The sequence below is a fragment of the Typha angustifolia genome, chromosome 1, assembly GCF_048772165.1.
Source record: "Typha angustifolia cultivar Huaian chromosome 1, ASM4877216v1, whole genome shotgun sequence".
NCBI lineage: Eukaryota > Viridiplantae > Streptophyta > Magnoliopsida > Poales > Typhaceae > Typha > Typha angustifolia.
Window position 1 is genome coordinate 1,490,466 of NC_133239.1, and position 25,228 is coordinate 1,515,693.

At 38.9% G+C, this 25,228-nt stretch overlaps 6 protein-coding genes across 9 annotated transcripts; 2 read left to right on the top strand and 4 right to left on the bottom strand.

Annotated features, from left to right (window-relative positions):
* Window positions 1–310: 310 nt before the first annotated feature.
* Window positions 311–3,485, top strand: LOC140760420 (uncharacterized). The gene is made up of 10 exons (XM_073097356.1): window positions 311–527; window positions 622–725; window positions 1,102–1,233; window positions 1,332–1,405; window positions 1,480–1,585; window positions 1,706–1,774; window positions 2,220–2,284; window positions 2,381–2,479; window positions 2,562–2,661; window positions 3,058–3,485. The coding sequence occupies exons 1-10, from the start codon at window positions 326–328 to the stop codon at window positions 3,118–3,120; spliced, it is 1,014 nt and encodes a 337-aa protein (XP_072953457.1). The 5' UTR covers window positions 311–325; the 3' UTR covers window positions 3,121–3,485.
* Window positions 3,486–5,291: 1,806 nt separating this feature from the next.
* Window positions 5,292–6,163, bottom strand: LOC140759998 (VQ motif-containing protein 4-like). Its single transcript, XM_073096753.1, has one exon. It carries the CDS (start codon window positions 6,057–6,059, stop codon window positions 5,421–5,423), a length of 639 nt encoding a protein of 212 aa, XP_072952854.1. The 5' UTR covers window positions 6,060–6,163; the 3' UTR covers window positions 5,292–5,420.
* Window positions 6,164–9,760: 3,597 nt separating this feature from the next.
* Window positions 9,761–14,138, bottom strand: LOC140762011 (dynamin-related protein 5A). Of its 2 annotated transcripts, none has more exons than XM_073099710.1 (8): window positions 13,716–14,138; window positions 13,251–13,442; window positions 12,936–13,142; window positions 12,367–12,795; window positions 12,043–12,270; window positions 11,756–11,951; window positions 10,635–11,322; window positions 9,761–10,411 (listed from the first exon to the last, which is right to left on the bottom strand). In XM_073099710.1, exons 1-8 carry the CDS (start codon window positions 14,109–14,111, stop codon window positions 10,225–10,227), a joined length of 2,523 nt encoding a protein of 840 aa, XP_072955811.1. In that variant the 5' UTR covers window positions 14,112–14,138; the 3' UTR covers window positions 9,761–10,224. The 2 variants fall into 2 exon arrangements, with proteins under 2 accessions (XP_072955811.1, XP_072955738.1); XM_073099637.1 differs by having other exon boundaries at window positions 9,762–10,411; window positions 10,635–11,325.
* A 1,366-nt stretch (window positions 14,139–15,504) lies between these two features.
* On the bottom strand, window positions 15,505–16,966 carry LOC140766487 (uncharacterized). The gene is made up of 2 exons (XM_073105863.1): window positions 16,671–16,966; window positions 15,505–16,584 (listed from the first exon to the last, which is right to left on the bottom strand). The coding sequence occupies exons 1-2, from the start codon at window positions 16,837–16,839 to the stop codon at window positions 15,668–15,670; spliced, it is 1,086 nt and encodes a 361-aa protein (XP_072961964.1). The 5' UTR covers window positions 16,840–16,966; the 3' UTR covers window positions 15,505–15,667.
* A 2,032-nt stretch (window positions 16,967–18,998) lies between these two features.
* LOC140766150 (uncharacterized) lies at window positions 18,999–24,050 on the bottom strand. Of its 3 annotated transcripts, XR_012105294.1 has the most exons (4): window positions 23,905–24,050; window positions 22,409–23,656; window positions 22,259–22,298; window positions 18,999–19,645 (listed from the first exon to the last, which is right to left on the bottom strand). XR_012105294.1 is itself a non-coding variant. In XM_073105608.1 (2 exons), the coding sequence occupies exon 2, from the start codon at window positions 23,592–23,594 to the stop codon at window positions 22,602–22,604; it is 993 nt and encodes a 330-aa protein (XP_072961709.1). In that variant the 5' UTR covers window positions 23,595–23,656; window positions 23,905–24,050; the 3' UTR covers window positions 21,230–22,601. The 3 variants fall into 3 exon arrangements, 1 of the variants encoding a protein (XP_072961709.1); XR_012105288.1 differs by having other exon boundaries at window positions 22,259–23,656; XM_073105608.1 differs by lacking the exon at window positions 18,999–19,645 and having other exon boundaries at window positions 21,230–23,656.
* Window positions 19,901–21,085, top strand: LOC140766162 (protodermal factor 1-like). The gene is made up of 3 exons (XM_073105625.1): window positions 19,901–20,110; window positions 20,198–20,474; window positions 20,563–21,085. The coding sequence occupies exons 1-3, from the start codon at window positions 19,963–19,965 to the stop codon at window positions 20,885–20,887; spliced, it is 750 nt and encodes a 249-aa protein (XP_072961726.1). The 5' UTR covers window positions 19,901–19,962; the 3' UTR covers window positions 20,888–21,085.
* Window positions 24,051–25,228: the final 1,178 nt, after the last annotated feature.

A 25,228-nucleotide genomic window follows, 5' to 3' on the forward strand; every position in this document is an offset into this window, starting at 1 on the left:
TGATTTAGAGAATTAAAAAAAAAACATCGAATTATTGTTATTATGCAAATAAATAGTCATAGTATAAGGTTCGAACGATAATAAAAAATAATAAGTAGGCTAATTTGAATAAATTTCTTAGAAAAATATATGTGTTAGAAGTGTAAATTGATAGAGAGATACTAACAAAAATGTCTTAGTAGTATTTTTGTTTTACATATTGCACCTTGTCTTTTGACGTGCAAGCCCAAACCCAAAGACCATTATGTTCGCGAGCTAGAGCTAGGCTTGGCTGGCCCAGTAAATATGCAATAAAGCCCTTTCTTTTGTGAAAAGATATATTAAAATGAAGGTGGCTATATGCAGAAAGCCCCTTTACGGTCCTTCTATCCCCAGAGCGACGCTCGAGCTCGACTGGGCTTCGATGGCCGTCGGCGCGGCGACAGCAATCCCATTTAGATCTCTGCAGAGATTTCTCCCCTTCTCTCGCACGCTTCAAACACAAGTCTCGTTTGCTGGCATAAGTCCTCCTCGATACTTATCCCGAGGTACTCATCTATCCCTTATACTTATCTCCATAAAAAATTCCACCACCAAAGAGTAGAAGAGGTGTAATCGAACTCCGGTAGCAAATCGACGCAGGTTTTTGCCATGTCGTGGGAGCTACAAAACCGGGCACGGACTCTTTGCTCAAAGGGATAGGGGATAGAAACGTGGCCGAGGCCGTCAAGAACATTGTTGAATTGGTATCTTCTTATTTCTATTAGGAGTAAGATGATTCAAGTAGAGGACTTGCATCAAAATTTTATCCTTTTATCCTCTTGAGTTCTTTTTGAATGCTTTTACTTTGTGTTATAGCTATTTCTTGCGCTTTTTGGACATTGCTAAGTGTTTATGTAGTTCATGTGCCAAAAAAATAAATTACACTTCATCTAATTCCGACCTGCCCAGCTATCTAGAGTTACAGTTATGTGCTCTATTTGGTTTAATCTATTGTAGCAAATGGTACAAAGGCCTTCTTCAATACTAAAGCGATGGTGGTGATCTGGACTTAGTTTGACCATGTAAAGATGTTAGTATAAATCATATCTTACTTCTCGTTGGTTTTCTGTTTGTAACAAGGCACAACGCGCTTCACTGAGAAGAGAGGTCCTACACACGGATTTTCTTACTCCACCTGTTGTCAATGAGACAATTTTGGCCCTTGAAAAGTTGGCTGATATTGAAGCAGTAGCTCAGGGTGGCTATCCACAGGTTAAGCTCTTTAAGTTTTGCTTTGGGTAAAGAAATAGATTGAGCATTTTAAATCTACTTATGGCTGTCTAAATTTTGTATTTTATTGGGTATTTTAGGCTGAAAGATGCCGCATTTCAGTTGGACATCCTGACTTTATGGTGGCCAATCCAGATGTGGTTGCTGCTTTGAGGTCTTCTCAAATTTCTTAATGATTACCTGCAGTTTTTAAATTATGTAAATATACTAAAAGAAAAGTATGTCCAGCATATCAGGAAACTTTGGGTTTGAACCTTGCTCCCATGGCGACTTTCTTGGTTCAATTCTTGGAACTGGGATTGCAAGAGAGAAGCTTGGAGATATACTGTTGCAGGTGCATTATCAAGCTGGTGGCTAAGTTTAAAATGTGTTTTCATTTTCATGGTTTTCTTTGTTTCTTTTGACTTGTTTTCACTTAAAAATCTCTAGATGAGATCTCAATCAAATTTGTCAGGGAGATAAAGGTGCCCAGGTCCTGGTTGTTCCAGAGCTTATCGAGTTTCTTACATCCACATTGGATAAGGTGAATGTCCTCCCATTAGTTGTGATTTTGTGACAGATTCGGTTTATCATGAATCAAGGCTTTTCATATCTGTTAGATTTAAATGCAGGTAGTTGCAGATGTTTATTTGAATCCTGCAAAGGCTGCTGAAAAATTGGGAGTGATTTTAATAATTAGAAGCTATCTGCTGATTGAATTAGTTATAGACAAATCCAAGATGAGTTTGTAAAAGAGAAATCAATGATTGTGGAGAAAAGCAACAATTCCATGTTCATAAGATTTAAAAATGTTCTTGGCTCTTTGGTTGATTTCTGCAACCTTTTATTCAGTTGGGAAAGTTTCAGCTGAGATGACTATCAAGTTTTACTCTATATATTATTCTTGTGGCTTGTAGTTTGCTTCCGACTGAACTTTTTTGATAATGATCTAAGGAAACCAATCTCTCAGGGTTTAACTACTCTTGCAGGTTGGGAATGTTGGTGTTTCATGCTCTCAGATACCATTGCTTGCTCTAGAATATGAACCACCAAGGTTTGGGTTTAACTGAGATGGTTTATGTCTTTCTAGCTTTCCCTTCCCTTTCAATTCCCAATACAACTTACAGATTTTTGCATACCTGATTTTTAGGACTCAATCATTTAAAACAGTGGAGGCTTCATTAAGAGTCGATGCACTGGCTAGTGCAGGATTTAAAGTATCTCGCTCGAAACTTGTTAACTTGATTAGGTACTGCACTTCACCGTAGTTCAATATAATATTAGCTATAATTGATCATCTAATATGCACCTTCTCTCTTTCTTTGTCCAAGTAATGGGGATGTGCGGGTCAACTGGTCGCCGGTGATGAAAAATGGAGTTACCCTCAAGACTGGAGATATCGTTTCCGTCAGTGGTAAAGGGAGGTTAAAGGTAAATCACAGAACTAATCGACACTTTTTGCAAAATTCAATCTATTTCATTCGTAAACATCATTTTGTGGTTTCCGTAATATTTTCTGATCCATGGTACCACTGCCTCTAATACGGAGTATCCTCACTTTAAGTCTGTCTACTGCTGTCAAAATCATAGGACTGCTTTTTGCATAGCTACATCAAGATGTTAGCTTCTTCCCAACTTTGACACTCTTACTTTCCTGTGAGGAGAACAGCGATAAGCATACTCCAGATAGAGGCAAAGTTCTTAGAATTCTTATGGTGCACATAGCGATAGATGAAATTACTGCACACTTCTTATGTGCCAAACTGTAGCCTTTCCTTTTATAGGGCAAGAACCTTTCTTTAGTATTCTTAGCAATTTTTTTTGCAGATTGGGGAGATAACAACCACAAGGAAAGGAAAGTACGCAGTTGAGTTGATTCGATATCTGTAGACCTTGCTGTCGATTACTTGCTTATCTTCATGATTAGTCATTGCTTGCTGGAAGAGACAATGCTTGGAGGCTATAGAAGTAATAAGAGACGGTAGAATTTGTACCGTAGCAGTTGTTGCCTGAAACAACTTTTCAAAACAAGCAGCTACATCGTCCACATCTACCACCTTTTATTCGTTGCTCTTTTAGTCATTCAGATACATCAGCAAAAAAACGTTTTGTCTTCTTGATGTTCTATAAGTCTGTAAACTTGTCAGTCAGATAAAATGCAATTAACTGTATTCCTTGCTGAGTTGTTTGGAAAGGGATTGTAGCTAAATCTGTGATACTAATCGAATTTTACTCATAAGCTATGATATGACATAGTAATATGGAGGAAATATATTTGTGTTTGTGTAGGAATTTGTTTTAGTCTGCATAAGAACTGATACCTTACTTAAGGTATTTTCTGATGATAAAGTTCGAATCAAAATACAAATACCGAGAAGGGCGTGAATCGTAAATTTATAAAAATACAAGGTGAATTTTTTTTTCCCAATAAATAAATTAGAAACTGTTCTGAATCTTCTGATACTGTGTGTGATTCTAGACAAAGTATGAAAAGTAAAAAGGGAGAACAACTAACTCTCTGGAATCATTGGTGAGTTTGGGATGTGCCAAAGATTTGTGCCTCTCACCTACTGCAACCACACTGCAATGGTAGGTTTCAGAAGCTCACCAAGATATAATATTTACTAGTCTAGGGCTCACATGGGAGCTCTTAAAGCACCACCATATTTTTGTACTTTAATAGGTTCGGACAGCTTGGAACAAGGATCGCACTTAATTCGACCATCAATTACCTCTCCTTCCGGCAACCTTCCTATGTTTGTTTCCAAATTTTTCTTGACCCTAACAGCAACCTTTTTGGACCCCTCTCACCATTAAACTACTACGAATCATCCAAAGCTTTGGATTTTACGCCATTAAAATAAGCTTGAATCAGCGAGTCTTTGGACTTTTGTGCATTAACTATTCCTGATTTGCTTGGTCTGAAAGATTTAGCCACTAATTATTCGATTCTGGGAAGAAGCTTGAAATCTTCCTGGAATCACATTGTAATGTATATCTTTGTCTGAGCATCTTTAGAATCCAAGAAGCAATCCAATGAGTTTTGAATAGAGCAACGGGTGACCCAGTTTGGTTGCTGAAGGAAATGATTATGTATTTGACCCCATTTTAATTTATCCCTATGATTCATATCGAGCTATAAATTCATTAACAAAGACTTTAATTACCTTCACGGGAATATTTAAGATGTTCTTTAGAGTTTATTTAGATCAATAAACTCTATATCAATCCATAACAATCAAAAGGAAATACACTGAGAATATGAGTTTCATTTCTCTCCTATAAGATTGATATTAAAAAAAAAACCCCAAGCTGTCAAAGAAGTGTCAAAAAATCACCCAACATACAAACAGACACTTTAATTTTTATCATTAGTAACTTGTAACTCAAAATTGCTAATAAATTAAAACTGATAGTTAGGTTGGTGAAAATGCCAAACAATTCAATGTGATTACTTCTGTTTAACCAACCGAGTAGCAAAGTGTGGATGCTCTCACATCTCACATCAACATTATGACAAGGAGGATGGAGAGGTTTTTGCTGAGAGTCCAATGGACAGAGTTCCTCAAGTCAAAGAGAGCATTAAATAGTGTTTGGAGTTTGCTAGCATGAGGCTATCTAATTGGTCCCAATCAATTTCATGATAGTGAGGTTGCTCTGGTGTCATGTTAGAGATGGAGTTCACCATTGAAGAGTCAGATGAATACCAAATTTCCAATCCCTCGTGCTCGAAATCGAAATACAGATTACGATCGTCGAATATGTGTGATCGATGTTCTTTCGAAAACCCTAATTACTAGAATATAGCTAATTTTGCCACTTCTTGTGTTCTTTACTGCTCCTAGGAGCTGGACCAACCTGTCAAAGAAGTGGGAATTGTCTATACTTTTGACAGGTCTTCTGGCTGTTCTTCTACTTTACCCTTTTGAATACACTATTCGATGTTCTTTTATTCTCCTTATTCCACATTTTTTTGTTCTGAAACCTAAATTTATCCAACCTATCTATCCATGTGTAACTATGCAAATCCCAAGAATTGAGAGAGAAAAGAGCACACACTCTTGCATCAAAGCGGGAATAAATCGTAGATTTATAGATAGCAACCTCAACTTATACAATTAAATAAAACCCAGATTAGAGTAGAAACCCAAGAGCACTAATCTCAACTTAATTTAAACCAATTAATCCCATCAAGTCGAATTGCCTCTCGGCGAGGTCACCGGGAACAGCGGCAAAAGACGCGGCGGCACGACATCCTTGGCCGCCGCGGCCCTCGGCGAGGGGTGGAGATAAAACCCCTTCTCTGCGATCGCCTTCGCCTCCGCCGTCCGATCGAACGGGTCGGGGATCAGCGGCGTGACGGGACTGAGGGCCAGCGAAGGGAAGTCCAAGACGCTGGGCGAGAGCAGCTCCGGCTGCCTCCTCCCTCCCATGGGCGAGCTCGGGCTCGAATTCGGCGAGGTGGGTATCAGCGGCTTGATCGACTTGAGGTTCCTGAAGCTGTTCCGGCGCTCGTAGAGCTTGAAAGGCGGCTTCTTGGGGGCCATGGCCTTCGTCTGGGCGTGCTTCGCGGCGGTCTCGGAGGAGCCCGTGAGCATTTGGACGACCTGCTTGAAGGAGGAGGTGTCGGCCTGGATGAAGGTTGTCGGATACGGATTGGCTTCGATGGATTTCGTGATGGGTCTCGACAAAGGGATGGAGGGCGTTGTAGCTGGGGCGGATCCATTGCTGCTAGAGGAAGAGGAGGAGGAAGAAGAAGAAGAAGAGTTGGGGGAAGTGGGATGGGGAGATGGGTGTTGGATAAATCGCGGAATAGAGTGGATTTCCATGGATTCTTTGATCAGGGGAAGAAGAGATGGGATAAAAGACTCAGTTCTTCTCCCTCCTCCTTTAAAAAGGTTATTGGTGCTTCTCGTCCAAATTGGAAATTTATTGGGGGAAGCGGGGGGGGTGGCTAGGAGGGGAGGGCCCAAGTTGCCCATTGAGAAAGGCTGGAGGCATTGACTTCAAGACCCTTCTCCCTTGACCCTCCCCTGTCTGGGTGAATTGAAATTACTAATCTATCCTTGTCTTGCTTATGCATGCCCATTAGGGCTAAAAATCTCATCAAAGGATGGGCATGTTGAATTATTATTTTATTTTATTTAAAAAAAAAAAAGACTAGTAGTGCTCTTTTCTCTTCTTCTTCTCCTTCTTCTTAATTCTTTTATCATAATTTTGTTGTTGTTGTTGTTGTTGTGCTTATAAGTTGTTGAGTGGAGTAAAAGAGAGAATCTAGTTTAATTGGAAGAATCCACTATAGAGGGGAATAAGAACCCAAAGGCCAGCATCTAATTCCAATTAGGGGTTATGAGAGCAATGCCAACTCCTCCTGCATCTCTCCACTCAATTGGATAATGCTTAAAGTCTTAAATGGTCCACTAGTTCTAATGGGAGCTCCAGTTGCCACAGAGGAAAAGTTAGTTGTTGGCCACAATTGGGAAACTGGGGAGGCATCAAACCAGGCTTTGTGGATGACCTAAATATGAATATCTCTTCTTCTGATGGTGGATAGTGGCCATGATTACCAAGTCAACTTCTCCACCACTAGCCATTCTTCCGATGTCTTATTAGAGTGGGTCAAGATTTCCTCCTCTCTTTTCCTTTTTCTCATTTTGGAAGTATACAAAATTAATGGCTTTGGTGGGTCAAGCTTTTGAAATCTTCATCTTTTGTTCAATGTAAAAAAGAAGAAGTCATTAAGTCTGCTAGGAAAGCTAAGTCTTTGTTCTTCTATTTGTTAAATAAAAAGATGCTTCGGTATCCCGTAGCACTACTCTAATTAAATAGATTAGAAAAGAGGATTAAATTCGTTTTGAAGCATACGGGATTATTAGATTAAGCCCATTATTTTCTCTCTTGAAACTGGGAAAAAGGATAAGAAAGTCGGCTCTAATCCAGTTTTAACTTTCCTAATCCCCACTATTAGTGGGTTATAAACCAGTGGCAGGCGCGAAAATACTGGGAGGAATGGAGGGCATTGGATTAGGAGGTGCAGTGCTGGGGACCAATAGCTAAAGGCGTCGGATCGTCTGCAGACCAGAGTGCAGGAATTTACTGCGTATCGTAGCAGCCAATTAGATGGCAACAAGTATCCGAAGCAAGAAATTCCTGCAATTTTGGTTGTGGGCCACTTGCTCACGTCGCCCCGCCGTCTTTATACGCAAGTCAAATGATGTGAAGGACTCCACCAACCAATTCTACAACTTGTAGGCTTCTAAGAGTTGGTACGTAACAATTCTTACGACCAACGAGGTATGCAATCAATTCCGATCTTAAATAATTATTACAAAATAAAATTATTTAGCGGTCAATAATTTGCTAACTCAATTAATGACTCTCCGATATAATTAGCTTAGATGACTAGCTCAAACAATATGACAACTTAGCCGCCGATCTTAATAACATTTAGTTCAATAATAATAATAAAATTAAATTAAAAGACGTTGAAGTAGTGCAAAGTGCGAACCGCCCGCTGTAAGTTTCTCAGAAGCTCACATCTCTAGGAATAATCGTATATAATTTTCTTTTCTTTTTCTTCTTTTTAATTTAGTAGAAGCAATATTGTACAATATTTTTTACTAATTAACTAACACTGGAAGTCAAAGTCAAGGTCCTTTTATATTTTATATATATATATATATATATATATATACTTTTCAAAGTTCGAATCCCTTGAACAGCATCTTGAAGTAAAACAATGGATCATTTATAATTATACCATGTAGTTAGTTTTCAATAAAATATATTTTTTCTTATACTATGATAGAAGATAAACATTTAAACAAGGTTAATAATAATTAGTTAAATTTAACTGACTAAGTATTTTTTTATTTTTTTTAAACTAGGAGCTTAATAAATTTTAATAAAAATTATAATATTTTGAAAGTTTTCAGTAAGAATTATGTAAAAATATCTAAAAATAAATAAATATCTACTATATGGCCACATAGATGATAGTCATGAGTATCGGCACCGACACGGCAATGACGGCATGTTAGTCGGCAAAGATATCTTCATCTTGGGTTTTCTCTTCCTTGTGCTTAACGTCAACAATGTAGATATTTGATCTTCTAACGGTTCATGATGACTTAGCTACGGTAGCTATATACCATAGTCGCAATTATAGGAGAAGAAGTCAAGATAGATAATAAAAAAGAAAACTTGGCAAAAGGTTCTTGAATGGATCAAGAGATAGTGGTCACGAATTATCCAACTCGTGCGATTGGTTATGACTTTAAAGACGAACTAAAGAGAGGTCATATGATTTTGATTTTGATTTTATTTGTTGGTGATCATGGATATTGTCATGCATGGTTGCTAATATTATCGAGTTATAGACTCAATAAATGATTGTCAAACTAAATATTTTAGAATCATGAACCTATTGAGCACTATTGATATCGACTACTTTCAATGAATGCCATGATAATATTTTAATTCTGCCTTTGTTGAGCAAGAAAGCCTAGAGAAAGACTCTCTGAATCTGAGAATCTAATAGAGAATAGAATGAATTTTAATATGGAATTGTACTAAGTTGAGGAGCACCTGTTTTTGGGAAGCTTTTTACAAAATAAAGTTAGGTCAAAACACAACTCAAATATAAAATGCTCTGAAAAAAGTTAGCAGAATTTATTATTTCTGTTAGCCTAATGGTGAGAATTTAAAAAGCTTCAAGGGCAACAAAGACAATTATTTTTTAATCATATAAGAATCCATTGCATTAACCCAAAACTTACCTCTGGCTCAGTAACTTAGTGCTGTTTCTGGGACCATGCAAAATGGAGTGCCATTCTAGTGGACATAGATAGTGGAGACATCCAGCGGTTCCTTGTCTTCTCTTTTATGTTCTCCATTGCCTCACATAAAAGTTAAGCCCTGCTAATAACAATAGACAAATGAAAGAATCCAATATTTTATAGACCTCTTGTGGAAAACAAGAGAGTGGAATGAGCAGTTGAATAGTTTCTATGTGGGCTTTGCAAAAACAAATCAAATGAATACTCTCAAAAGTCTCCATCTCTTGTGGAAGTATGACCTAAATTTCTACTGTGCATCATGAGCTTTTGTTCCTCTGTCGCCCTCTTTAGAGGACAGAGAACTGAAACTATCTGAGAGGCAGTTGATCTTACTGGATTACAATAGAACCAAGAAACAGTTCTTGTGATATTTGTAGATCTTGCAAACAGAGGAGAATAGTTCATGAACAAAAAGATAAGAAGAAATATGATTCCTTTATGTACTATAAGGGCCTAGAGTTTTGGTTTGTTGCTGATCTTAGCCTTACTGCAGATTTCAGTGTCTACTGGCTAGAAGATCAAAAGGATATATATATTTGAGAGCTTCTCTGAACTGAAAAATAAAACAAAATTTTCCAGATGAGATGAACTTAAGATTTTCCAAGATAACTATTCAAGGAGAACAGTCAAAAGCAATATTCTTTTGAAGAGAGACCTCTTCATTCTTTTTCCCCTTTCTCACATTTTTTAAGGCAGTCAACAAGATCCAACCATCTTTTAAGGCAGCTAAAATGACCCAAATTCTAGATTCAAGTTCCAACCGTCACGATAAAGCACAAAAAATTGAAGGAAAAAATGAGTGTCCATCGAAGCATAGAAATGAGAAAGTGATCTCTAGATTCTACAACCACAAGCATGTCCACCGAAACATGATGATAGCCACAAAATATTGCATCATAAACGCAACTAGACAGAAGAGAAGAATAAAAGATACACAAAGCGACGTTATTCAGATGGTCCCTTTTTGCCAACAAAAATAAAAGTATTTAACCATTTGTAACAGTATATATTTGTCAAAAAGAAGTTTGACATATGAAACTAGCCGATATGGTGAACAATTTATGGCCAGCCAAGGAGCCAGGTTAAAGGGGGGGAAACATACATACTCATTCCTCGTTTGAATGAAAATTTAAAAGCTGCATCAGCATAACCTTCACTAGAGTGCTAGGGATATATTCTTGAACTCATTCAGACAGGACTGCAAAATCTTCTGGCGTTTGTGAAGAGACTGGCGTTCACTCTGAAGTATATCAATTGCACCGGGTGCGACAAACATGTCCAAGAACTTTTCATCATTCAGAGCAAACAAATCCAAGCCAAGTGCCAAAAATAGCCTTTCCCGACTACATGGCAAAAATTAAACAAAAATCATTATAGTCATTGTAGAAATTGTAAGTAAATGTTCAGTATAAAGCTCAACAATCCTGAAGTATTTGTCTATGATTGCTTCCAGTAGGCCCTAATCTAAATGTATCCATGGTTGACAGAAAGAAGTTAACCTAAACAGGAAATTATAAGATGCACCATTTTGCTGCATGTAAGCTCAAAAGGTACTTTAATTCTCACCATGGTGTTAAATATCCTGAGTTCAAGGCCGAGAAGACATTTCTTTCTATTAGAACTTCACGCATTCTAGCAAAATACTGGGCAGATATTGAACAAATGTTTGAGTATGATGATCCTGATTTTGAGCCAAAGTCATTACCACCAACGAAAATATTGTTCTTCTGGTTCCTATTACTATCTAAATTCCGCCCGTATCCCATAACCCTTGCATGTCTTTTTCTTCCTCCAAATTCCACTACGTTGTCATTCTCTTTCTTCTTTACCCCAGGAATATCACTTGGCTGATCAGGCGAAGGTGTCTCAGGTATTGTCATTTGGCTTTCTCTAAGAACATCCATGGATTCCGTTCCTTTACCAGGAGTCACAAGTTGTTGATCTTTTGGTGGTATATTCTCCTGATCAGTACCTACCATTTCCTCTCGTGTTGTCGTTGCACCATTTGACATGTCAAAAAGCGCCACAGCAGGAAGCTGGTTAAATCTTTGACTGGAGTTTGTAGCACATCCAATGCCAGCAAGGATATCATTTTCATAACAAATATACGAGTAGGGGCTGGTGACAGTATCAAGGTGGTGTCGCACGAGTTGCTTGCATTGTTTCGACAGATCCAGAACAAAATTATAATAGGAACGCCTTAGAGCAGCAAGAAAGCCAATATATCCATCCATATCACCATTATTTTGCTGGCCTGCTAAATAACAAAACATGCATATGAAAACAGCATCAGTACCTTTCAAGAAGCAGGAAAGAAGGAAAAAAAAAACCTTTTGAGAGAAACAAAAATAAATCTTTATACAATCATGACTTACAGAAACCAAAAAACCTTGTTTAAACATAACAAAAAAAGAGTAATCTACTATAGATTTTAAGAAATAACAACGTAAAAAAGGACACATATCTGCCATAAATATACCCTGCAGCCAGAGTGAGGAAAAAGTGGAGAGCTAACATCCGACGTTTTATGGTATACTAAGAATAAAAAGAAAGTGTAAAACAAGGAACTATACTTGATATGCAGCAAACTGTTCATCTAGTTAAAAGCACACTATGTTTAGATTGCTAGCAATTTCCTGAAGCACAGCTGCAAGATGATAACTGATAAGTGAGAGAACCGTGCTTACAGTGTGTGTGATAACTGCGGTTCCGCTCCACTGCAAGGTCGAAGAGGCTTCGTAGAACAAATGCAAGTCTGTCACAGGCAGTATCAAGAATTGGGGCAAGCCATGCTCGTGCAGCTACACGAGCTATTTCAGCCGCTGCCTCTGTCACTCCACCACCCCCAGCATTTCTAGCATGAGCAAGTAGTATATTTGCAACCTGATGGTTATAAGCAGATATTATAGAGATCTTCCCTACCAACAGAGAAGTTGTATACATTTATCTTGTCTATAGCCAGAAATATGATTACCTTCTCCTTTGACAATTGTGGGCATTCTATTGAGTATGTTGCGCAACGAAATTCGTGCATTACCCTTTCAAATGCTGCTCCGCCGTAGAGCCTGAGAGTATAATTAGGAGGCTTCACATCGACAATGACACCAGGCCAACCCCCAATGCCACTCTCTATCTGCTCCTCTGCAGTAGTTCTTCCCCATTGCTCTGGAGCAGGATCAGCTGCTCCATCAATTAGCACTCCCTTCAAAATTGTTCACAAGATTTCATTTATATTGATTTCGGATGCAGAATCGAGCAATCAAAAAGTTATGCAGAAAGTTTGGCGTTGCACGCTTACCAAATTACTGCATATAGAGGCAACATGTAGCATGGCTGACCTACGAAGATACGAGACATCAGAAGTCACCTGTAGCTTTGATTCCATCCGAGCAAGCTCTAAGGAGACTTCACTACATCTTTGCTCTAGTAATGCAAGGGTTGCTGGAGCTGCTTCTTTGTACCTCTTTTGCAGCTCAGATTCCAAGTATTGTCTGAGACAATTAAAACCAATATAGGGTCCATATTTCTCTTCATTGAACCCTCCCTTGATGTTTTCATGCAAATGTCGTAGTACATCAACATCTACCTGACAGATTTGCCTACGGAATTCCTCGTTAGAGACAGTTCCTCTGTCCTTGGGCAGCGCCACGAAATATGGATGGGTGTTATCTCCGAGGTAGCCATTTGCACTCAAATAGTTATCCACTTCCCACCGTTCCGTAAATTCCTTCAGGCATCCATCATTATTAATCACAAGGACAATTTTCATAGATTATTGATCAGAATATTAAAGCAGCAAATCTAATCATGCAAATGACTGTAAGTACATGTTATGGTTTTAGCAATAATCAGTCGAGGGTATAATACCTTCAATCGGTTATCAAATTTTGATACAACGATAATTGTCCGCTTGAAAGTGGGATCAATATCGCGAATGGCATCCAACCAAAGTGAAGAACACCACTCCACACTGCTCTGCTGGAGGAACAGAAGAAGGCGATGAGGAGGGCTAGCTAAGGACTTTACCATCGACAAAATCTCATCGGGGGTTTTTTCTGGTTCACCCTTCTTTGCCTACAAAAATCGAATTTTCAAAAATGAGAAACATAACTTGCTTCTAATATCCCTCCAAAATTTCTTTCTTTTCTTTTCTTTCTTTTTTCTTTTTGGCAAGGAAAGCACCTTAAGAACAAAGCCGGGAGTGTCAATGATGGTGAGGTTGGGACAGTGAGCATATTCTGCTCTCATCACTATAGGCTTCGAAGAGACAGCAGCCTGAGTCTTTCTTAAAAGCGCCTCTGTTCGAGATCTTATAATATCCGCAATAGCAGAAGCCAACACTATTGGACTCCCATATTCTTCTGAATCTTCCTCCTGTTAACAGAGCAGTGTTAAATTAAAGCTAGCACTAAATGTACATGAAATTTGATATTTTGAAACTTTACAAAGTGTTAATCTCTACTTAAGCAGAACGTCATAGGAAAGCAGTAGATTTCTGATCATAGAATTGGGATTTCATGTAATACCCCAAAATGAAGAGATTGGATCTGAATCCAGCATCAAATAGTGTGCTGTGACAGAATCAAACACAAGATCTGTTGGAATTGTGCATAAACTAAAAATCTAGCACAGAAAGACAAACCGCACCTGGAAGCGGCAGCGAGGCTCGAGGGCGGTTGCATCGTGGACCATTTGGAGCACGAGGGGCCTCCGGGTTCCCATCTCGACCTCGCGCACGTTGAAGCGGAAGCCGAGGAGGGCTTCAAGGAGCGAGCTCTTACCGTCGGATTGGCCACCGACGGCTACGATCTCAGGGATGGGGAGCTTCTCGCCAAATGCGACGGCGGCGGCCTGGAGGCGGTTGTAGGCTTCGAATCGTGACTTGAACTCCCCGCCTCCGACGCCACCAGCGGTGGCGACTGAGGAGGAGGGATTGTCGATCGGCTGGGTTGGGGCAGATCTCCTGGTGATGGTGGAGGATTGGGACTTGGAGTTTGGAGTTTTGATAGGAGTAGAGGAGGTGTGGAAAGTGTTGGCCGCCATGAGAGAGAGAGAGAGAGAGAGAGAGAGATTTGGAATTTGAAAAGAGGGGGAGGGAGAGTGAGCCGTTTAAACTCTTTTTTTCACACATTGAGAGTAACCGGAATACCCGGTTTGATTTGGAAAATTCATACTTTGTAGTCTGCTCCTTGTCATTTTCACTATTTGCAAATTGCTTCTTTTCTTTTTGATGTATAAGCAAAAAAAACACCCAGAATCCTCCAGCGAGTGTGTACTAACCTTATCGTCGGAGGGGTTTTTCACCATTTTGCAGAATAGGAGTGCTCAAAGCACAGTTTTTATCCACTCCACCGAGAAAGTATATACATTATTAGTAACCGACGTGGCACAGTTTGGGCTGTCAAAATAATTGCCCGCTCGAGCCGAGCTCGAGCTAGCTCGACTCATAAATAGGGTAAGCCAAGCTCAAAATTAAATTTGGCCAAATTTAATCCCGAGCCCCCTAAAAAAGACTCGAATATATATATATATATATATATATATATATTATAGTTGATTATAGTTTTTTAATATAATTATTTTTATTATTTATATTTTAATAATATTTATAATTTTATAGTTGAATTAAATTTTATGTCAAATTTGATTTCAGCTTAAATCAATTCAAGTTTGTTTAGATGCAAAATTAGCTTAAATTAATAGGATTTGTAATTACTAATTGAACTTGGCTCGAATTCAAAATAAACTCAAAATTAATTTGAATTGAAATTATTTCAAACTTAGATCACAAAGCTATGCTCCAAATTAATTTCAATCCAAACTTTAATCAGAGTCCAAGCTCGTTCAAACTCGGCTCCTTTTACACTTGTGGGCACTGTAGTGGCAGAGAGCAAAAGTGCAAAAAGCCACCCAAACATATATGTAATTTGGTTCGTGTCGCATTTTGTTGATAGAAACAGCAAACTTCCCACTTCTTAAATATCTTGGGACACTTGTCATCCCCTTACGGATATTAGCGCGAACGCGTTCAAACAATGCAGGGTGCAATGTGCAAATAGTGAAAACTGAGGTATCGAATCATTAATTACATATCAGCTATAAGAATTTCTTTTTTTCTTTTTTTCTTTTATAGACGTCTAGTATACGTTGTTGTCCTCACATGTAGTGTGATGTAGGTAATATTTTTCCTCTGCATATTTCACATCAATAGGTGTGTGTGAAGTAATTAAAGTCATGATATCGTTTTAAGAACGTCTACTTCATCCCAGAGGACCGGGTAGGATCTAAATTGAAATTCAAATAAATGACTGGAAGTAGTCAAATTTGTCGCTCGTTTTGAATATCTTCTCCCCTCCCCCTTACTTTTAATTACTTTCTCATTTTAACAATAATTTCAACTAGAATTTCTATGGACATGCATGTCGAGTCAAATGAGTAAGAAATGCTAACAACTTTATCTTTTTTATTTCCACAAACAATAAATACGTTCGAAAACAAAAGAAAATAAAGAAGAAGAACACAAATGCTAGTACCACAAATTTATGCGAATCTCTCTGTCTCTATCTCAACACCCAACCCACAAACACAAATCGAACGCCTTAATGGAGAAACCCACCGCCGAAGGCCACAACCACCGCTCCAAGCACAATCTTGGATACACCCAACGCGGAGGAGGATGACTTGGAAGGAGTCGGCGTCGGCGTCGAGACCCCTTCACCGGAGGAAGAGGACCCAGGAGTAGAAGAAGGTGGAGAGTCTGCAGTTGGTACTTGAGAAGGAGCAGTAGGTGGAGACACAGGCATTGGAGATGTACTTGGAACAGAGGATGATGGAGGCTCTGCAGTTGGTGCTTGAGAAGGAGCAGTAGATGGAGACGCAGCCATTGGAGAAGGAGATGGACCTGACACAGGGGATGATGGAGACTGTGCATTTGGTGCTTGAGAAGGAGCAGTAGATGGAGACGAAGACATTGGAGAAGGAGATGGACTTGACATAGGGGATGTAGAAGGACTTGACATAGGGGATGTAGAAGGACTTGACATAGGGGATGTAGAAGGACTTGACATAGGGGATGTAGAAGGACTTGACATAGGGGATGTAGAAGGACTTGAAACAGGGGATGATGGAGACTCTGCATTTGGTGCTTGAGAAGGAGCAGTAGATGGAGACGAAGCCATTGGAGATGGAGATGGGCTTGAAACTGGGGATTTAGGAGTAGGAACAGGGGAAGAAGAGGGGGGTTGACTTGAATGAGTTGGTGGCAAAACAGGGGAAGGAATAGTGGGTGGTGTCGGTTGATTCTTATTTCTCACAGCCATCACCACCACCACTAGCTTCTGCCCTTTTTTGCAATTTTCCCCCTCGCCGCTGATGAAGAAGAAGGGCCCAGATCGATCAAACATGAAGGTCGAATCACCACCATCCATTCTCTGGATTGGGTTTCTCAGGTTGCACGCATCAAAGTCCTCCTTCTTCACCACTAGCACAGAGTCCGCTCCTTTCTTGTACTTGAACACTGCATATATAATTTATAACACAATTACAAACAAACCAAGGATTAAAGAAGAACTCGGACAAGAAGAGAGGATAAGGAGTTAATACCAATAGTGTCGTTGACTTGAAACCTATTTCTCCCAGCCCAATTGCTGTAACTCTCAGATGGGTTCAGTACCCAACCATCTCTCCCACCAGCGTAGAAGACATAAGCCTCTGACGAAGTAGCCATGAACCCAATTACAACTCCAAGAACTAGAAGAGCTTTAGCCTCCATCTCTACCCAAAAGACCAAAGAATAGAAGTCTTCTAGCTTTACACACACAGACAGAGAGAGAGAGAGAGAGAGAGAGAGAGAGAGAGAGAGAGAGAGAGAGAGAGAGAGAGAGAGAGAGAGAGAGAGAGAGAGAGAGAGAGAGAGGAGAAAGAGTAAGCTAAGCTGAGTATCCGAGGAATGTAGAATAAGCTTCTTACGGACAAATGCGCGAAATATATAGAAGTCGGCATAAGGTTACCGTTGGGGTAGGGTAAGCAGGAGGTTCCGGTGCTCCGCCTACGCCCACATCCAGTGTAATAAATCTCAGCAGCAACCGTTACTTGACGCGTGGCGCTCAGAGACGGAGCAAACGGCAACTACGTTACGTCTACCGTGGCGCATTGCACCGCCTTTGATGTGATATATGATATGGTTTAGTCTCATGGTGATTTGGCTCCTTATGCCAAGCTTTGATTCGAGCAAATCGTCTCGAAATTTGGTAGGCTCTAATGGGGAAACCGGAAATTAAAACAGGATTAACGTAAGAAAGTTATTAAAAGGTTTTGATTAGTGCAGTAATGACTTTGATTTCGTTTCCTTTTATTCGATTAATGGAGTTTTAACATTTACGTAGCTTTCAGCTTAGATTTCGTCGTGAGCTACGTGTGCGTGAGGACAGCGAGAAGCCGTGTTCCATTTCGTCTTTGGAGTTCGCAACGTTCCCATTTGGCCGGTGATGATTGCCAGATGTGAGGCTGTGATCACTCCTGTGACTGACTATTCATCACACTGTGATATAGCTCTCATCAAAAAGAGAAGAAAAATGATAACTTTATTCTCATATTCATACATTATATATATATAAAGAAAAATGAGGTGTATTCCATTAATTTCGGGTAGGTTATTGGATCCCACTCAAGTGGGTTGCAAGCTTTTAGGAAATAGAAGGTATCCAATCTTAGCCTTGGTCCACTGCAGCTTCTGATCAAGTTGCTATTCCACATTTATTTATTCACATTTTTGTTATCTAACTCTTTCAATGTAGCAGCAAATCAACCATATATAGCCTTAAAAATATTCTAGCTTTGCCAAGCTCTTCTCCAAGATAATGGAATATAATATAATAAAAAACAAGATAGACTTTGCTTTGGCTAGCTTCTATGATTTTATTTGGGTGCATATATTTTTAGCTGAAGTTATCCAAGTCATATAAGTTAGGTAGCTAGGAGTTGTCAAGTTTAATACCCTCTTCAAAGTGAGCAAAGATAGTATAGGGCTTGAGAAAGATGACAAGTGTTACAGAAATACATCAGAGAGTCAAATAAAGATTTAAAAACATATATATTATATACTTTTAGTATTTACATGGCAGGTTAGTGTTAGGGTATCATTCATGTATCCTATGAGAAGAAGACAGATGGATTATAATTGATCATATAATAATGTCTTATATACTATCAGAGATATGGTCCATATGGATAGCAGTTGAATTATAAATGTTTGTACAAAAATGTGCTTCTCATGACAATCTGGAATACCAGTTATTATCATTGGATTCCACTTTATCTTTTATTTATGGAATCATGTAGGTTTGCATGGAAAGAGAATACCTTTTTGATGAGCTAATACTGGGTGTAATTGGGCTATACTCAGCTAATAGGCCTAACCATTTAATATATATATATATATATATTATATGATGGCCCAATAGTACATTCTCTCTGCATGGGCTGGGCCTTGATACTTTAGAAATGCATTTAGTATATAAATTAAGAGACTGGAATTTGTCACACCCTGAGCTGCGTCTTTATTATCATTTTTCTACCATCTTTATATTTAATACTATAATCCTACATTTTGCTGTTATTGCCTCGAAAACACCTGGGTGAATAAAGAATACCTCTAATTTGATCTTAAAATCTTATAACATTAAAACTCTTACTCGATTTCAAGCCCATTTCAAATTGGTTAGCAGTCTTGGCTCTCCCCAATCTTTCTCTTCGGTCTTGGTGGGTTCTATACTTCTATACCATCAATCTAGCCCATAACCTTACTATCCGGCAAATCCGGTATAATGAGTAAACAATCAGACTTATATTAGTATAGTAATATCTACTTCTCTCTCATCTTATTATTCATCTATTATTTTTATATTTATAATTTTATTCTTAAATTTGAGGCAAAAATATTGTTAAATTATTATACTGGTAGAAATAGAGTTATACTATGCTTATTTACACAAGTGAGGAGGATAATGGAATGTGCCATGGATTGCTTTGTTTCCTTCTCTCTGAACAAGACTTAAAAGGGTCCATATTCTAGCAGAAGAGGGGCATGTGGAAACCCTAATTCCAGCTGTCAAAGAACCGGAGAAACTAAATGAGACATTTAAAATAAATAAATAAAAAATAAAAAAAGATCTTGTACCGTGTCTAGCCTGCAGAGCCCAACTGTACCAATTTCCTGCAACCAGACTACTTGGTAGTTTATGATTCCTCCAACGCTGCAATAGAATTCATGCATCCGGAGCTGCACACCATCTGCTCTGCGAGTTTTTCCATTTCAAACCCTACATTACGATGTTTTCAAAATCCAATGGCTTGTAAAAGTATTATTATATATAATTTTAAAAGAAACTTTTAAATTTAAGACCCTCGGCATGGCCATTAATGAAACCCTGAACAAGGAAGCCAAGCTCACTACCTGCACCTCATTCATAGCTCTCTTTACTGTCCACATAAAAAGACGACAAAGCTTCTATCAATCTCTACCATGCCTTTTCTCTGATTCCAGGAAACACCTCTACGTGTCTTCACAGGCCCTAAATCTAGACGTGAATGAATCTTTCATTCATTTAGCAAGCCCAAAAATAAATAAAAAATAAATAAATCAAAAGAATAAAAAATAAACATTTAATTTTAATGTTTCTGTTAAGGTATGAGAGGAGTAAATTTTTATTTTTAATGCACCTGCAACACATCAACTAACCCACTCAGTCTTTTCCCTGCTTGCATTTATGTTAGGGTTCAATGCTATCAATCCAATCCACCCTTTTCCCTCTGTATATAGGAGCATCACTTCTCCTTAACACTTCCCACAACTATTCTACCTCCACTCTAAGAAGATACTGAGTGAGAGAGAAGTATGAAGGCCAATCTGTTCATTTGCGTTGTAGCAGTACTGGGGTTTGTTTCCATGGAAGTGCTCTCTCCAGTCATGGCTAGAAGAAGCCTTGAGGATTTTGCCGACAAGAAGGCCTACTACTCTCCTCCTGACCCACATCAGCATGGCCGTAAACTCTATATATCTCCATCTATCTATCTCTGTCAGTTAGATATATAGCATTTGTGATGATCATATGTAGTTTTGCATGGTGCAGATACACCTAGCACTCCATCTTGTACGCCGACGCCATCGCACGGTGGCGCACCATCGCATGGCGGTGGGTCGACGCCGGCGCCTTCGCATGGTGGTGGAGGATACTATAACCCTCCTTCTTCCCCTGTCGTTACAACTCCCCCAGTGCACCCTATCACACCGAGTCCTCTTGTTCCTACAACTCCTCCCACTCCATTCCTCCCTTATATCCCTACCCCTCCCTCCACTCCGACTCCTTTTGATCCTAACTTCCCACCCTTCTTCACTGGCACCTGCGAGTAAGCCATTATTCTAGCACTCTTCTTACTCACCTAAACTTCTTTCACACATGTTAAAATTGCCTGATGTTGTTGTTTGTTACTGTAGCTTTTGGAGGACGCATCCTTCGGCAATATGGGCACTTCTAGGGTACTGGAGCACTCTGGGTAACTTCTTCGGGCCGGTGGCGGTCTCGCCCTTCGGGAGGAACCTTAGCTTGCAGGAGGCATTGTCGAACCCCCGTACCGACGGTTTCGGGGCTCTCTACCGGGAAGGGACGGCGGCGCTGCTCAACTCCATGGTGAACAGCAGGTTCGAGTACACAACACAGCAGGTGAGAGAAGCATTCACGTCGGCGGTCGGCTCCAATGATAGAGCGGCGGCACAAGCACGGCTCTTCAAGAAGGCTAACGAAGGGCACCTGAAGCACTGATTAGAATGGTTGCATGGATATCTTATAGACTTTTCCTTTGGTGTTTGCGTGCATTTCTATGTTTCAGTTCATGTAATGGGTTAGGGTTCAGTGTGTGAGTCGACGATGTTGTTTTTGTGTGTAGCATGGTGATGTCTCAGTTTCAGGTAATATTTGGTGACAGGAACAAATAATGCTATGGTTCTTCGTGTTATGTTAGTTGCTGATGTAGGCAAAGTAGATTTTGGGCCCAAATTACTTCTAGATTTATCATTTATGCAGGACATGTCAACATAAATAGAGAGAGAGATATGGTGATATGGCATCACTATCATGAAGAGCAAAGAAAAATTGAATGATCTCAAGAAGTCTTCATGTTCATGGTAATGAATAAAGTGGACCCAATTCTGCAAACTATGAAATTAAAGCTGTTCAACTGCAGCTTGGGGTGTCTCCGACCCCACCATACATAGCCGAGTAAAGGCAGAAAAGAACCCGTATACTTACCCCTTTAAAAAACTTACCCCTTCTAAAGAAATTAATAACTATGACCCCCACATACACAGTGATGGCATATAACTAGAAAGAGAGTATAGAGGCTAATTCTATATATAAAAGATGTAACATGGTTGAGATATTCAAAATATCCATCAAGTATTCCCGCCTAATGAAAATTATACAAGAAACTATCTTGATAACTGTCTGGCACTCAAAGAATTATGTCTCTGCAACTAAACTAATCTATTCTCCTTTATTCACCATATTCACAGCAAAAGAGTTCCAGGCTATGCCTAGCAGCCAATCTAAAGTGTCCGATAGATTTGTCTAATGGATGATATACATCGTGAGTCCGGTTTAAAATAGCTTAAGATTCTAGGTAATATACTTTCACAAGTAGGATCGCAAAGTATCACCAATTCTGATAACTGACCTTGCCCATATCTCAGGCTTCTCAAATAGCTATGCATCGAAGAGATTATAGCGATAGCATATAGCCTAAATTGAGTTTTGGTTGGTTGCAGGGGAAGAGGGAAGGCTTGTGATCAACAAAAGTTTTAAACATGTTTGGTGATTAATCCCAGTATTTTCCCACTTGACCTAAAATAGACCCACTGGCTTTCTTGGCCCATTTACATCTTAATAAAGATTTAAGGAAGTCAAATAATGAGAGACATCAAAATGAAGCTCCATGAAATTAATAGATCACTTCTTATTTGAACAGCTGATGATGGGTCATGAGAATGAAATTTTGCAATCTGAAGGACTTTTTGGTGGTATAGAGAGGATCATAGTTCTTGTATATGTTGTCAAATAAGGTTGTCAAGGAATAAAGCAGTTTAGAATGAATGTCAACAAAAAGAATTGCATCAAATTAAATTGATAAAAGTGTACCAGGATTTGAAATACTCTCCATCAAATAGTCAGCATGCAACTGCACAATTGTACACAAACAATCAAAAGGGCCCCTTGATATGCTTAATTCTTCATCCTTTCTAAGACTTAAATTGAAAGCCTGGCATACAAGTATATTCTGATACTTACGTATTTACAGGAGCTACCACTCAAGGACGTAATTAACATATACTATTGCATCCTGCAACACCAAATTTCTCATCCAAACATTGCCATCGTGATTGTGTTGAATAGAGAACCTATACAGCCATCAAACAGTATCTTGGGCAGCCAAATAGATCACTGTGATTCTGTGAAGAATTCAAGATTATGAAAAATCTGCTCAACTCATGTGAACTGCAAACCAGTTAAAAATATCATCTAACTGCAAACTTGTCATCTCATGGTATCCATAGGCAAGATTCAACTCCTCTTGGATATGATCAAGAAATTCATGCTTCTCCAATATAACTCCTCTCTCTTTGAGAGCTTGCTTCCAACGAGTTGCCCGTCCATCATTTCTCATATATCCTTTCTCATCGATGAATCCTTTCTCTCGAAACAGCTCAAAAAGCTTAATCGACAATGCCAGATCCAACCCTTGTACCCTATCTGATAAAAACTCCGGAGTTAAAGGGAACTCCATACATCTAACCTCCTTAACTCGGATACCGTTCTCCCTTAGCAAATCCATGTTCACCTCTATCAACTTCATCCTACGATGATCTTTCGGCATATGAACAAAAAGGGTCGGAGGATATCCCACTGGTACTCCCATAGAACCGAACACTCCTTCTGCAATCATAAGCACAATGCTGCTAAATTGCATCTCAGCAGCAAGTGCAGATATAAAATAACCCCCAGATGAAGCGCCAAGACCCATAACAGGAAGCTTATCGAGCTTATTCTTCTCAATCCACCATTTGATGATCCATTTTACATTCTGCATCTCCTTCCCAAATGACCAACATTTCCTAATACTTGAAATAGTCAGGACTGCAAACTTCTGATCAAGGGCCCGGAGAACGATTGCTCTGTCTTCGGGAAACCCAACACAATTCGGGCAACCAGGGGATTTATCCCAAAAGTTTGCAGCTCGGCCGTTGCAACCATGAGCGATAAAGAGCACCGCCTTCGGCGAGTCCGGTATCTGCCATATCAAGTCTGTGCCATTCATGAATTCAACTGATGTCCTTGAAGCCAGACTCTTTGATTTTATCCCAAAAATATATACCATGCAAATAGTAAAACTTAAGGAAACCAATGCAAGAGAGATCCACCGGCATCTCTGTTCACCATGAAATATCTTCTTTGGTCTCCGTTCGCGCTTCCACATCAATGAAGAATGTCGATTAAATCAGAGATCTCTCCTCGCTGTACAATTTGTACCCTAGGGTTCTGTAGACAAAGAGGAATTCGCTAAAATAAACAATAAAAAACTCAACTTCATTCAAATTTCTTCAATACGACAACGAGATCAGTACTGAAATCGAAGAAAATAGTAGCTGGCAAATACTACTTCCACAATGAAGAAAAGAATAAGGAACTACATCCATAAATCCAAAAGAAACGAAAGCAGCAAATCAATTCATCGGAAAGGGAGGTTGAGATAATTCTACTGTACCTAAAAAGATTGACTGTCATACCTGCAAAGATTTATGAAGTCTATTATCAGATTACCGAGAAAACTCCTCCGTCCAAATCAAAGATTTCTTCTTTTGAAGGTTCTTCTCCCTCTCTCTTGTTCTTATTTTTTTCTTTTCTTCGCATAAAAGATTCAAAGAAAAGAGAGGACCCACTAATACTACTTGGGCTTCGATCTCGAGCTCGGCCCAGTAAATCCAACCAACTTAACAAGCGATCTCTTAAGAAAAGATTAGGACACACAGTGAGTTAATTCTAACCTAATTTATTACTTTTAAATATAATTCATTTAATTTAAACATATAGTTCCCTTTTATTCGAGGATATTAAAGCCATTTTACATCTATAGTTATTTAACTCATATAATACTAACAGTTTATGAAAACTAATGCTCGAGTCTTTGTTTAATGCATTAAAATAAAATGCAAGAATCTTCTAAGTTTTTGGCTTCTCTTCTACTAGTCTTCCATCCTAAAAGGTTGAAAATATTGTTGGCAGTATTTGGAGTAATTCCAGCGCAGCACAATGAGTTTGGCCTTATTAGGATTCAGGATTGTTAACAACCATAAGCTTGTCGTGGCAATTACAACCTTATAACTGATGACTGGGTTCATATATATTTATATATAAACTTAAGGATAAGCAAGAATAGGAAAGGCCTCTATTTCTACTTCCAGGTGGGAGTTGTTCTCACGGCTTGGTTTATTGTGAGAAGATAAGATCATAAGCGTTAGGCAAGTTACGAGTGCATTAAGTTGGGTGTTTAATCGCTGAAGTTATTCCCACGTGGCAGCCTGATCTATTACATTTTTAAGGTCAAAAGAAATGATATCTATAGGATTTTTCTATTTTTTTTCTTTTAAAAAAAAAGCCGAATTGCCATCTTTAGTCGGTGAATTGTCTTTTGGGAAAAAAAAATATATATATTTCACATGTTTTCCGTGAGGTTAATCGTGCATCAGATTAGCTTGCAAATCTTAGCCGTTCCTAAGACTATGAGTGTAACTGAGTTGAAACTTTTACACACGAGCTTTTATAGTTCTGTGTCTTAGATCTTAGTGGAGCTTTTTATAATCGTGGAAACTAATCTTCAATAAATATTTTGTTTTATTTTTTTGTAAAAAAAATTACCATGGAAGAATGAAAATTTTAATTTCAAACCTTGTATTTTCACCATTTAGGCGTTGATCATTTTGTCGTTGTATGCCACAAGGTCAGAAAAATAAAATTGTTGCCTTCTAGACTATTCACGGGGGTTGCTTTCTCTCTGTTTTAGTCGTCATTTTCGATCTAAATGATCGTGTTGACAAAATTAGGTTAAACTGG

Bases quoted from the DNA above. Each gene is read 5' to 3' on its own strand.
- LOC140759998 (XM_073096753.1), bottom strand. From the start codon at position 6,059: ATGGAAATCCACTCTATTCCGCGATTTATCCAACACCCATCTCCCCAT.
- LOC140760420 (XM_073097356.1), top strand. From the start codon at position 326: ATGAAGGTGGCTATATGCAGAAAGCCCCTTTACGGTCCTTCTATCCCC. The intron at 2,285-2,380 runs GTTTGGGTTTAA...CCTGATTTTTAG, and splicing joins CTAGAATATGAACCACCAAG to GACTCAATCATTTAAAACAG. The intron at 2,480-2,561 runs GTACTGCACTTC...TCTTTGTCCAAG, and splicing joins AAACTTGTTAACTTGATTAG to TAATGGGGATGTGCGGGTCA.
- LOC140766150 (XM_073105608.1), bottom strand. From the start codon at position 23,594: ATGTGGAAGCGCGAACGGAGACCAAAGAAGATATTTCATGGTGAACAG.
- LOC140766487 (XM_073105863.1), bottom strand. From the start codon at position 16,839: ATGGAGGCTAAAGCTCTTCTAGTTCTTGGAGTTGTAATTGGGTTCATG. The intron at 16,585-16,670 runs GTATTAACTCCT...TTATATATGCAG, and splicing joins TCAAGTCAACGACACTATTG to TGTTCAAGTACAAGAAAGGA.
- LOC140766162 (XM_073105625.1), top strand. From the start codon at position 19,963: ATGAAGGCCAATCTGTTCATTTGCGTTGTAGCAGTACTGGGGTTTGTT. The intron at 20,111-20,197 runs GTAAACTCTATA...TGCATGGTGCAG, and splicing joins TGACCCACATCAGCATGGCC to ATACACCTAGCACTCCATCT. The intron at 20,475-20,562 runs GTAAGCCATTAT...TTGTTACTGTAG, and splicing joins TTCTTCACTGGCACCTGCGA to CTTTTGGAGGACGCATCCTT.
- LOC140762011 (XM_073099637.1), bottom strand. From the start codon at position 14,111: ATGGCGGCCAACACTTTCCACACCTCCTCTACTCCTATCAAAACTCCA. The intron at 12,271-12,366 runs GTAAGCGTGCAA...ACAATTTTGAAG, and splicing joins CCTCTATATGCAGTAATTTG to GGAGTGCTAATTGATGGAGC. The intron at 11,326-11,755 runs GTAAGCACGGTT...TTTGTTATTTAG, and splicing joins CCGCAGTTATCACACACACT to CAGGCCAGCAAAATAATGGT.